Source organism: Dasypus novemcinctus, chromosome 4 (genome assembly GCF_030445035.2).
Source record: "Dasypus novemcinctus isolate mDasNov1 chromosome 4, mDasNov1.1.hap2, whole genome shotgun sequence".
Lineage (NCBI taxonomy): Eukaryota > Metazoa > Chordata > Mammalia > Cingulata > Dasypodidae > Dasypus > Dasypus novemcinctus.
Genome location: NC_080676.1, coordinates 19,112,216 through 19,124,361, shown reverse-complemented (window position 1 = coordinate 19,124,361; position 12,146 = coordinate 19,112,216). Strand labels below are relative to the sequence as shown.

General features: G+C 39.6%; 1 protein-coding gene across 3 annotated transcripts in view; it reads left to right on the top strand.

The window, feature by feature from the left end:
• WWTR1 (WW domain containing transcription regulator 1) overlaps positions 1 to 7,701 on the top strand; it is a 136,445-nt gene extending 128,744 nt beyond the window's left edge. For all 3 annotated transcript variants that reach the window (XM_058295139.2, XM_058295141.2, XM_058295140.2), the window contains exon 7: positions 4,186 to 7,701. In XM_058295139.2, the coding sequence (XP_058151122.1) occupies positions 4,186 to 4,370 (185 nt within the window). In that variant the 3' untranslated portion in view covers positions 4,371 to 7,701. The remainder of the gene's footprint in view (positions 1 to 4,185) is intronic.
• The last annotated feature ends 4,445 nt before the right edge of the window (positions 7,702 to 12,146 follow it).

Below are 12,146 nucleotides of genomic sequence, written 5' to 3'. Positions count from 1 at the left end.
AGTTACTCAGGCAAGTGTCTCTTCCTTCATCACTGATGCAAGAAAAGTGATTGTTCTGTGATGAAAATTTTAAAAATCTCTCTTCCCAGTGAATTCATCCATAGTACTCCTAGATGCCCCCCTCGGTGCTCTGAATCTCTCTCACTGGTGAGACCCAAAGGTCAGGCTGTTAGCCAGGCACCTTCCAAGTGCAGCCGGGTCTGCCCGTGAGCCGTGGTCTCGGGGCTTAGTGGACTGCACGGAGTGGCCTGCGAGAAGTCACACGGGGCTGGTTTGAACTGTTTGTTTTGCTCTTCTTCAATTTATTACTTCAGTTTCCTCCCTCCACCCCTCCCTTTCTTTCTTCTGCGCTCTATTTTTTGGTGTGAGATTTATCTTGCTCTCTCTCTGAAATAGCCTTATGAACTAGCTCCTTCCTTTGTTTAATAATTGTTTACTTTCATCTTTTAAACACTGGAGAGCCAGTAAGGCTGAAAAAGCGAAGTTGAAAACGAAAAAACCTCAGGAGCTCTAAATCTAAGCTTGACATAACAAAAAAAAAGAGGGATTCTCTTCTAATGTCTTTTTATTTTTAAGGAGGTACTGGGGATTGAACCCAGGACTTTGTACATGGGAAGCAGGCGCTCAACCACCGAGCTATACCCATTGCCCTATTCTAATGTCTTTTAAAAATGACCTTGCCTGGGTAAATAGTGTTTTGAAGTAGTAAGGTAGAATTAAGTGCTGTCCTGAAAAGTATTTGCAGACAGGCAGACCTGAGCTTGAATCCTTGCTCCCCCACTTCCTGGCAGTGACTTTGGTTCAGTTTTGTAGCCTACCTGGGCCTTGGGTTTCTCCAAAGCGGAGGGAATATGCTCAGGTCATGGGGATATGCGGCATCATAGATCACAGTGCCTGGCACCAAGACCTCTTCCTGTCCTTCTGCGAAGGCCCAGGTCACACCCACAGCGCTCTCGATAAGTGTTGGGATTCCAAGTTGACCTCGGTAAATGAGTGGCAGCTCATTGTGTGGAGTCCCTAAAGGAAGAAGGCACAAAGGAGACGTAATTATACAGTGACAAGATGAGGAGAAGCCGGGGATGAGTGGGTGAGCAGGACAGTTGTGTGGTTAGAAAAGAACTGTGAGACTCACTGACCGCACACTGGCCACATGCTGAGTGACTTAGCCAGGGAGCATTCGCCTTGCAAAACACACGGGGAAACAACAGCTGAGCTCAGTGCACGGGTAGGGTAAAGGGAATGGCATGAGCAAAAGCTGGGAAATCACCCATCCTTCCAGAATATCTGACATTAATCACTGCCTTTTAAGAGTTCCCTGGTTTTTGTCTTGCCTACTTTTTTTTTTTAAAGGAATGTGGATAAAACTTCAAGACCAAAAAGATCACTTTGAGATTGCTAAATTGCTCCAAAAAGAGTCGTCTGGAGGTTGTTAACCTTCAAAAGAAGCTTAATTAGTCTCCTTATACTTTCCGTACCTGAGGAGAAAAGAATTAGAATTCTTTAAAATAGAGATTTTGTTTAGATTCTAAATGCATTCTGGAGTTATCAAATTAAAATGGGAAATCCATGGAGATGGATGATCTTAACTGGAGATGAAAAATACGTGCAGCACTTTTAGAGCAGATAATTTCTATAAGCCTCGTTTCTGCCTGCTACACTCTAGTGGGTGGAAAAAAGTTATTTTGGTGTTTCTTTTCTATTTTGATATTGCTTTTCAATATCAGTAATGCTATACTGAGGTCATGTTGAATTGATTTAATTTTCAAGTTACTGTTTAGCATTGTCTTTTGCAATTTGCAATGAAAATCCTATAAACTACTGCCCAAGAACCATTGGTATTTTATGACTTATAGAAAGTCCATTATTTTGCCATCACAAAAAAGCAGGTTTCATTATGTTCCCTCATCACTTGGAAAGATGTGATGTTTTTCCTAGGAAAACACATACAGCTGAGATGAATTTTCTTCAATTCTGCTCAGAATTGTGAAGTTTCTAGGCACCCTTTTCAGGAAGGCTGCTATGCTTGTGAGACACAAAAACGGCTTTAACAAGTTTCTTACGATTGAGGCTATGGTGAAAGATAGCCTTAGCAGCCAGTGCTTCTCAACCTTTGTGGTAGATTTTATCCTTCTGAAAATCATTTGTTTGGGGCTGAGTTAACCGTAATTCTGATGCTCTGTAATTAAAGAGTGTTTGCTTTCCTAGACTTTTTCTTTCTCTCAGTATATTCAATCAACGAACTTTGTTGTTTTTATATGTAACATGCTTGCATGCATGAATGATGCCAAGCACCATGGATGTGTGTCCGACACTATATGTCACTTTACTCCAACTCATGAAGAAGGTACTATTATCCCAATTTAAAGATGGGGAAACTGAGGGTCAAGTGAATTAAATGTGTCTAAGTTTCCACAGCTAAGGAGCTCAGTCCACTGACACCAAGCTCAGTGCATTTTCTTCAACACTACAATTATCCCTTCCACATCATAGTGGCTGGGGGTACAGCACCCATATGACCTGGAAAATCCGCATAAAAATTTTTTGACCCTCCCTTTGTACCAAAGAAGTCTGAATATTCCTTTTTCTTTTATGGGGTGTTTACAGTACCTTACTGTATAATTTGGATCAGGAATTTGGTCATAGGCTATATGTAGGTCACTGTCAAGTAAAAACACTGTAGGAAAAGGAAATCTTGAGTATACAAAATAAATACGAAAATTTTTGAAAAATGAAACAAATTTGAGGAGTATAATGCTGAACATATTGCATATGTAACAAAACACATTAAAAAATAACCTTTGAAATTCTCTAAGCTTTTTCTGTGTTTTCTGCTGGCCTTCATGTGTCATCTGCAGCTTCCATAACCCCCCCCTCCCCAAACTCTCATTTAATTTCTTATGCTGGCCCATGATATATCAAAACCATGATGGGGAAAATCACAATGTGGAAGGATTAACTATACTGTATATTCGGAGCATACCCAAACACTGAATCTTCCTCTAGCACAGTATTTTCTAAACTATGTTCTTCTGAACTGTAGTTCTGTTGGGATATTAATAAACTTTTGCCAAAAGAGGATTAGGTGACTAAATGGGTTTAGGAAATACTGGCTTAAACAAAAGTAAACAGATCTCTTTACTGCAAGACTTTCAGAACCTGACTGTGCTCATTTGCACTGTGACTCTCTAAGAGAGGCAGAGTGTTGTGAGTGTGCATGTGGAGGGAGGGGGAAGATCTGCAGAACCCACCTAATAAATTACCTTGAGGGGGGGCGCAACTGAACTGACAGAGCATCCATCTACCATATGGAAGGTCCAGGGTTCGATCCCCAGGGCCTCCTTCACCTGTTGCAGCTGGCCCACACACAGTACTGATGTGCGCAAGGAGTGCTGTGCCACACAAGGGCGTTCCTGCGTAGGGGAGCCACACATGCAAGGAGTGCGCCCCGCAAGGAGATCTCTCTCCCAGGAGTGGCGCAGCACACAGAGAGCTGACGTAGCAAGATGACACAACAAAAAAGAGACGCAGTTTCCCAGTGCCGCTGGATAATGCAAGGACACAGAAGAACACACAGTGAATGGACACAGAGTGCAGACAACGGGGGGGAAGGGGAGAGAAATATATAAAAATAAATAAATAAATCTTTTTAAAAAATTCCTTGAAAATGATGCCTTGGCTCATCAGTGAGGACAACTTTTTAAAAATGGGGTCAAAAGACCCTCGTGCCCTCTTGTCTTTGAACACAGAACAATGACGTGGGTCCATAGAAGCTTTAGGTGGCAGCTCTGTGATGCAAAATTTGTTAGAGGCAAGGACTCTGCTCTTTGACAAAGCGCCTCGACATGCCTTTTTTCAGGAAGGCATGGATCACAGGTCAGATCCACAGTGCCTTTCGCGTGCTTCTTTCTTATCTCCTTGGCTGACCCGTGGCTACCAAAAAGTACGTAAGGAGAGATTCACCCACCATCTCTGCATCTCTTAGGTGAGGGAGCCACCAACTTAGTCTTAGTACCGTGGTAGCTGAAATGCAACCCAGAGATGAAATTTATGACACCTGCAGCAAATGTGGTCTTCCATTACAATGTGGACAGGGTGGAAATGGAGGAGTTTTATTAACCCCTGAACCTTTCCTTTCTCAAGAGTTTAAAAGCAGAATTAAACTTGTTTCCTTTCGCTCTGTTGTAGGAGAGAACGCAGGGCAGACTGCGATGAACATCAATCCCCAGCAGAGCCGTTTCCCTGATTTCCTTGACTGTCTTCCGGGAACAAATGTGGACCTAGGAACTTTGGAATCCGAAGACCTGATCCCCCTCTTCAATGATGTAGAGTCTGCTCTGAACAAAAGCGAGCCCTTTCTAACCTGGCTGTAACCAGTACCAGTGTCACCTGGATGCAGCCATCACCTGACATTTCCTGGGCCTCTGGGGAAAGCAATGGAGCAGAGCAATCTCCAGGTGCACCACTTTCTGCCTCCATGGCACATGCTCTCTTGCTTCCATGGGGCCCTTTGAACCATTGCCTGGATTTGATTGACAGTAACTTAAGTTAAATATACATTAGTATTCTATATTCATTTCATTTTCAAATTTTACCTGCACACCTGCATGCCTGTATTCCTATGATGCAGAATCGATTATGCAGAATTGTCTCACCTTTTTTTCCTTTCTGCTGCCCCATGACTTAGCTTTGTGGGTGTTGGTTGAAATTTACAGATCAGTTGACTATAAACCATAAAAAGCTGACCTCAGGCAGTGACTTTGGATGGGGGGCTTGGTCCAGGAAATGTACACAAAATTATACCTGATTGACATTCTCAACAACTGTATTGATGATAATAGTACCAAATGCTTTAAAAAAAAATATTTAACTTGAGCTTTAAAAATCATTGTATGGATAGTAAAATTCTACTGTATGGAATACAATGTAATTTTGACTCCATGCTGGCTCTGATGGCTCTTATTATTCTGTATTTACAAAAGCATATACAGTCCTGCTGTAGTTTATCCCTATATTTTACTGCATAGCAACTAGACAGCTCGTGCTTCCAGGGAGAGTAGCAGCATCGTTAGTCACAGCTTCTGCAGATCTTGTGAAGGAGACCAGTTTGGTACTAATTATGAGCATATACTAAAAACAAAAAAACAAAAAACTTTTTGAAATTACAACTTGGATAATTTTTAAAATTGCAGGTTAAAATTCGATGTTTATTTGATAAAGCACTATGATTTTGTGGCTGATGAAGGGCAGCCACATGTTTTTGAAAAATCAGTGGCAACTGTATTGTTATCTGTGGAAACTATTCTGGAAACATCAGGACAACATAGCTTTCAACCTGATGGTACTCGCAATAGGCAGTTGCTTTTTAAGTTCTGAAGTCTTGCCACTTTTGCTTTCAAAATTTCAAGCATTTGAATTGATTTTATCTATGAAACTGTTCGAAGGATAAAGCAGATCTCTGATGTACAAAAAATGCCCTCCCAGGATATAGAAAAAAATGCCCTCTGAGGGCGTTCGGTGGAGACGTATGTTTCTGAATTCAGTGAAGTGGATCCCTAAGTGTATTATCCTAACCCTCTTTGCTACAGTTGGAAGAAAAAGGCATGAAATATGTACTCAATACCTCTTATGTAACCAAGAAAGTTTTGGGATTTTTATTATTATTATTATTATTATTATTAGCTTTCAAGGACTGAGCGCGAGTGTCAGGTTCACCTGGCATGCAGTTTGCCAGCAGTGCCAATGAAGTCCTCAACTGTTGAATATTTTGAACTGACGTTATTTATAATCTATGAATTTAATCTCTTTAAAATGCATTGTTTTTGAAAAGACATGATTAATTCAGGTCTCTGAGAGGAACCTTTCAATTCCCAGGGGGTGGGATGCTTATTTGTTGGGGATCTTACATAAGATCCTTTCTGAGATACCAGACTATAGCTGTACGGAATACATTGTGTCTTGTTGGGAAGAAGGCAAGTGAAAAGGTCAGAGATGAAGTAGGAAAGTTATGGAATGTAGTGGAAAGGTTACTAGTCGTGAAATGGAAATAGACAAGTAGAAGTACCCCCCAAAATAAGCAGGTGTGCCAGGTGCCCCCAAAGAGCAAAGCAACAATTTTCTACTACAGCTTTTGTCCTAGAAGACTGTTGTAGAAGGAAAGGAGACTTTGGTGCACTTTATGTGGGAGAAGGGCGGGCAGGCTGCTGTTGCCCTGTCCACGCTGATGCCAAGCACGGAAGTAGGTGAGAGCTGTTGCTTCCAACACAGTGAAGTGATTTCTTTTTCCTGAACGACCCATGGGTTATGTTTCCCTGGTGACTTTCCCTCTCTCTAAGCACTCCTCTGAGGGAGATGGGGCTAGATGTTTATGTTGCTACTGAATGGAAGGGAACACTATTCTTTTTCTCGTTTGTTAGCAATAATTGCAAAAAGAATTGTATATTCTTTCTAGGAAAAAAAACAAAACAAGGGACCTAAACAAAACTGAGCAGTGTTATTGTATTTTTTAAAAATATTTTTATAGACTGATTTTCAGGTTATTAAAATAAAAAGAAACAGACACCCCTCTTTTTTATTAAGTAGTTAAAACAGTGATTTATTATTACCAAGTTTTAGAAGTAATTCTTTAGTAGGCTTGTGGCATTAGAAAATACTAGAAAAACTTTTTTAGTGAAGTTAGTTGGAACTTTTATTAATGAACATAATAAACACTTTTGCCGAGTAAAATATGGACCCTGACTATATGTTTACTAATAGATAAAACCAGATATAATTTTTTGTTGTTTTTTTTAGGCCGTAAGATATGGCCTTTGTCAAAGAACACTAAAGCTAGAATTCCTAATGTAAGAGGAATTTTCAATAGATATTTCCTAGTGTTGTAAGTGTAAAAACCCCTGCAGAATTCACAATAAGGTGCTATTTATACTATATTTCTTACTATAAAGCAACTGCCAGGATATCTAGTTTTTTTAGTTCTAAATAAATCAATAAATCTCACCATTTTCCCCAGTAATTTTGTCATAGAAAAGGTATATTAGAAAGTGAAATTAAAACATAATTTTACAGATCTTTCTTTCAAGGTTTTTTTTTTTATAAAGCATTTTCTTGAAGTAAATACGTTGTCAAAACCTTTTTGTAATTCTATTAAATCTAAGTAATTGTTAGACAGTATTTCACCATAGTATTTAGGATGTGAAATGCCATTTCTTCTACTGATTACACAATATATGGGAAGCACGTTAAACAGTGAAAAAACTAGAATGCTGGGGAGCTGTTGACCACAACTGTTTAGAAGAGCTCTCCTAAAAGAAGGTGATCTGGACTGAGAGGATTGTTGATTACAAATTGTGTTCTCATGACATAATTAGAAAGTAACTTCTGAAGGTGCAACTGTTGTGAAAAAGAAATATGCTGTTAAAGAAAAGGAAATTTTAGATTTATTTAATTGGGAAAATAGGTGATTGGCAGAGACCATTTCCCTAATACACTACATCATTTACGTGCTAGTACTTTAACTTTTTAAAAATTTACTTCTGCATTTTGTAATATGACATTTGTGTTTATTTTTTAATTTAGAGTGCTCTGTGTACAGAAAGTATGCAGCCAGATCAATCAGATCAAACCATTTTACCTGGAGTTTGGTACTGGTTTTTACTTCTCTGATTCTGTATAAGAAAAATAAATACAATTGAATTTCCACTTGGAGCCTTCGTCTCTTCGTTACTTGTGTGTTTCTTTCACTGCGGGTTTTGGATGGTACTGAAGAGAGGCTGATGTAACCCTCCTGGCACACAATAAAAGAAAGAAAATTCTGTAGGAAAACATCTTCTTGGCTCAGATGCCTGGTCTTCAACATTGTAAATATTCACAGAATTCTGGTTTTCACTGTATTTGAAGTAGCCCACTGATTTTTTAAAAAGATATATATGTATAACAGCATGCTGAACTTCCAATACCCTTGCTGAATATGTCCCTGTGATAAGTAAATCCTTCATATTGACTGTGAATTCAGAACTATAGGATTGTCAGTCTTTCCTCTCCAATTAACAATACGGCATGGCCTCTTGTCGAAATGAAAATAAAACAGCAGCTAGTCATTTTTTTCCTAGTGTGATCTTGTGACAGTGTGTATGTTCTCAATTTATTGAGTCCCTAGCTTCTGACTATTGTGATACCTTTCTCCACTGGACACAAAGATCAGGCAAGGGCACTTTTAGTAGAAACATTCAGCAAAGCAACAGAAAGAGGAGATATTAGTGGAAACCACTTAACGACATTCCAGAGTGTCAATCTCACTCACCGTTTTTTTTTAGGAGGTACGGGGGAAGGAACCCGGGACCTCACACATGCAAAGCAGGTGCTCAGCCACTGAGCTACACCCGCTTCGCTCATTCATCTTTTTAAAAGCCATATCTCATTATCACCTTTAACGTGTGCTTATTGTTGAAAATGGTATAAAAACCACCATGCACCTATAGAGTAAAAAGTGAGAGTTCTCCATCTCCCAAATCTCATATTTTAAAAAATATGTTAGATATTTTCTGTAGAATAACTTGGATAGTTTTTAACATAAAAGCAGTTATACATACTGTTTGAAGCTTTCATTTTCTCTAACAATGATATTACTGATAACATATTTACTATGTGGCAGGCACTAGACTAAACATTTAATATGTATTATCTACTTTAATCTGCACAAAGGTTCTGTATTTCAATAATACTATTATTCTCACTTTACAGATGGAAAAAGGAGATGTCTAGAGAGGTTAAGTAACTTACACAAGGTTACTCAGTAAGCAGCAAATATATCCAATATCTCCTGGGCACCTCTTCGTGTCAGTACGTGTTAATTGTATTCCTCAGAATTTTTAACAGTGAATAATACTCTTGCGTGTGAATGTCCCTTGTTGGTAGCCATTTGGATGTGTTCTGTTTCTGCCTTCATAAACAATGTTTTAGTAAATAGCCTGTGCTTATATGAATATGGCCAGAGTATAATTTCCTAGGAATCACTGCATTGAAAGGTGTGGCATTTTAAATTTTGATAGACGCTGCCAAATATTTTTCTCCAAAAGGATCACACTTTATACTCTCAACAACACTGTACAAAGGCCTGTTTCACCACCGCCTAGAAGAGCTGGGTCTTACCAAACTCTTCATTCTTTGCAAATATGGTATTTGAAGACCATCTTACTGCTGTAGTTTGCGTTTCTTAAATGAATACTGAAATGGAATGGTCTTCCCCTCCCGTTACTGCCGTTGGTGGGTGATTCCACCCAGGTCACCTTCCATTCTTTCTTACTGTTTTTATGTACTCTCCCTCCCACCACAGCGTATTTTTGCTTCCAGCAGCTTACACTTGTGATTCTTAACATGGGCTGCGGGGGTCATTTTGCCCACATACACAGTGAGCTGGAAATGCCTAGAATTTCACCTCCTGCCAACATGACGTTTACTCTATGACAGGTGGATGTGTAGCTTACAAAGACGGTCCTCTGTGGGACTTGGCCTGAGAGCACGCCCTTGCTTTGTTCCCTCCTCCTTCCTGCCTTGCTTCCACCACTCTTTTACCAGTTTCCCCTGTAAACATCTACTTCCTTAATAAATCCTTTCTTAATTCTTCAATAAGTCATTTTACATGAGCACTTGCCTTCGGATCTGTTTCTGGGAAACAGACATATACAATGGGAACAAGATATACAATGAACTTCCATAAGTCAATAAGATCATCAAACAGCCCAAAAGAAACAGGGGCCAAGGATATGAGTAGAAAATGTATAGAAAAGAAAACCATGGAAGAGTGGCAAATAACTTGTCAACTTCATTACTCTCAAGAAAATGGAAATTTAGGTAATAATGGCATTCTCTTTCACTTCTAATAAACTGAAAAATTAAAAAAACTAGTAACAGTGGCCTTAGAATCACATCCCCCATAAAGCCAAGCTCAAGTCCTGACCCCCAGTTCTGTGCATGTGAACCCATGTGTAGACAGGATCTTTGAAGATGGTATTAGTTAAGGTGTGCCCAGACAAAATCAGGGTGGGTCTTAATCCAAGATGATTTGAGTCTTTCTAAGTAGAGGAAATTTGCACAGCGGTAGGAGACAGAAGACAGCCATGTGACAGAGGCAGGGAGCGAATTACAGATGGCTGGCAAACCATCACCAAAATGCTACAGACTTGAGGGAAAGCACGATCCTACTGGCGCCTTGATATTGGACTTCCATCCTCCAAAACTGAGAGATAAAAAACCTTTGTTGTTTAAGGCAATTAGTAGTATGGTACTTTGTTATAGTAGCTCTGGCAAACTAAGGCAAACAGTGTTGGCTAGGATGTGGGGAAATGGGAATATGTAGACATTGTTGGTAGCAGTGTAAATGGATGCAGGGACTGGTAACATTTGTTGACTTCATCTACTTGTATCCCCAGTGGATGTCCAGGAAGTACTTATTCAATGAATTAATATTTTTGGCGTACTGTCCTCCCTAAAAGAGTAAGTAGTTTCAGAGGGGACACATAGAACAATGGGGTTTCAAAATAGGAGGGAAGGGATTTCTTAAGTTAGTTGATTACACAAATCTGTCACCTATCAGTGGAGTGACAGGCTTTGCAACCAGTTGTGTTCATCTACTCAGCCATTGTACTTGATCAAGCAAATCTGTACTAGGCATTGCACCTAAATCAGTTCGGAACTGGAACTGGTGCATTTAGGGCTTCGTTTGATTACTTTTTAGGATTTGATCTATTGAAAATTCACTAATTGGCATTTCCCACTTAAAACTCATGACTGCTCATTTTTTTTGCCTTTTTCCTTAGGGCACTGGTTTTTCGAAATTATGATTAAATATTGTGTGAAGTGCTTGGACTTACAATTTACTTGAGTTCCATTGACAGCACATATAAAAGTATTAGGGGTGTTAAGTTAAAACATGACATCTCCTTGCTGCCCAGAATATAAAAATATTTGTAATGTATTAATATGAATATGGAGTCTAGGTCAGGCACATCGTGTCATAATGGGAAAACTTTTTGGATGAGATTCTGGTCACAAGAGTGAGATGGGTCTATGAATTCTGCCTGAAACAAAACGGATTTATTCTAGGGCTGCTCGCGAAGTTCTGGTGTTCAGGCTCACGAGACAGAACTTAGTGGAGCTTGCTCTGAAATACCCCCAAGTTTCAAGAGGGCCTGACATTTCTATTAGTATTAGGGAGCTGTTTCCAGGAGGAAAAAAAAGCCACTCAAGTATCTTAGCTACGTGATACTAAATGGGGTATAAATGGAGAAAAGTGATTTATGAAATTACCCGAGTTTAACTGTCACTAACGCTTTGCCCTCTAGAGGGAGCCTCCATTTGTGGGAATAGCAGAGAAGTCTTCAGAGAATCTGAACCAGGGCAAAACAGACGGGGAAAGATGGGATCAAGCATGTTCTATGCAGTAGTTTGGGTCATGAAGGAGGTGGGATGTTTAAAGTGTTCAGAAAGAGCAAGTGTGGTCAGTCTCCTTTACAAATTTGCCCTGGATTTGCTTCTACAACCAGTGAAGAAGTTCAGAGCAGTGCAGCTATTAATTGACACTGTGGCTCTAAGCCAAGTTTCTTAAAAGTTTTGGAACTTCCATTCTTTACACGCAAAATTCGCACAATAAAGAAATAAGAGTACGGACAGAGAGAAGGAAAGGATTAAATAGAAGTGACTTACATGAAACACTCAGTGCATTCACAGGTAGTCAATAAGTGTTCATTCTCTCCTTTTTAGTGAACTTTCCCCCATCTCTTCCCAGGCCATATTTTTCTCCACAGCACTTACCACTATCTAACAATAAGTGGTAATTGTTTCTTCATTGTCTTCCCTGTATTAGCATGGCAGCTCCATGAGAGCAGGGATTTTTGTTTATTTTGTTCCTAACACCTTGAACAATGCCTAGCACACGGTTCAAAAATATTTTGAAAAACATGTTGAATGAATGGCTGGGAGAATATTGTCTTTCACACTAAATCTTTCCTCTGCACACTGCCATCTGATTTGCTCACATTTAGTGTCTTGCATCAGACTTTTAGAATATACTCCTTGGTGGGGAGGTGTCAGAAAAAAATTGGATTCTTTAGAAAGACGGCCCAAACCGCCCGTTGAGTGGGGCCGGCTGCACT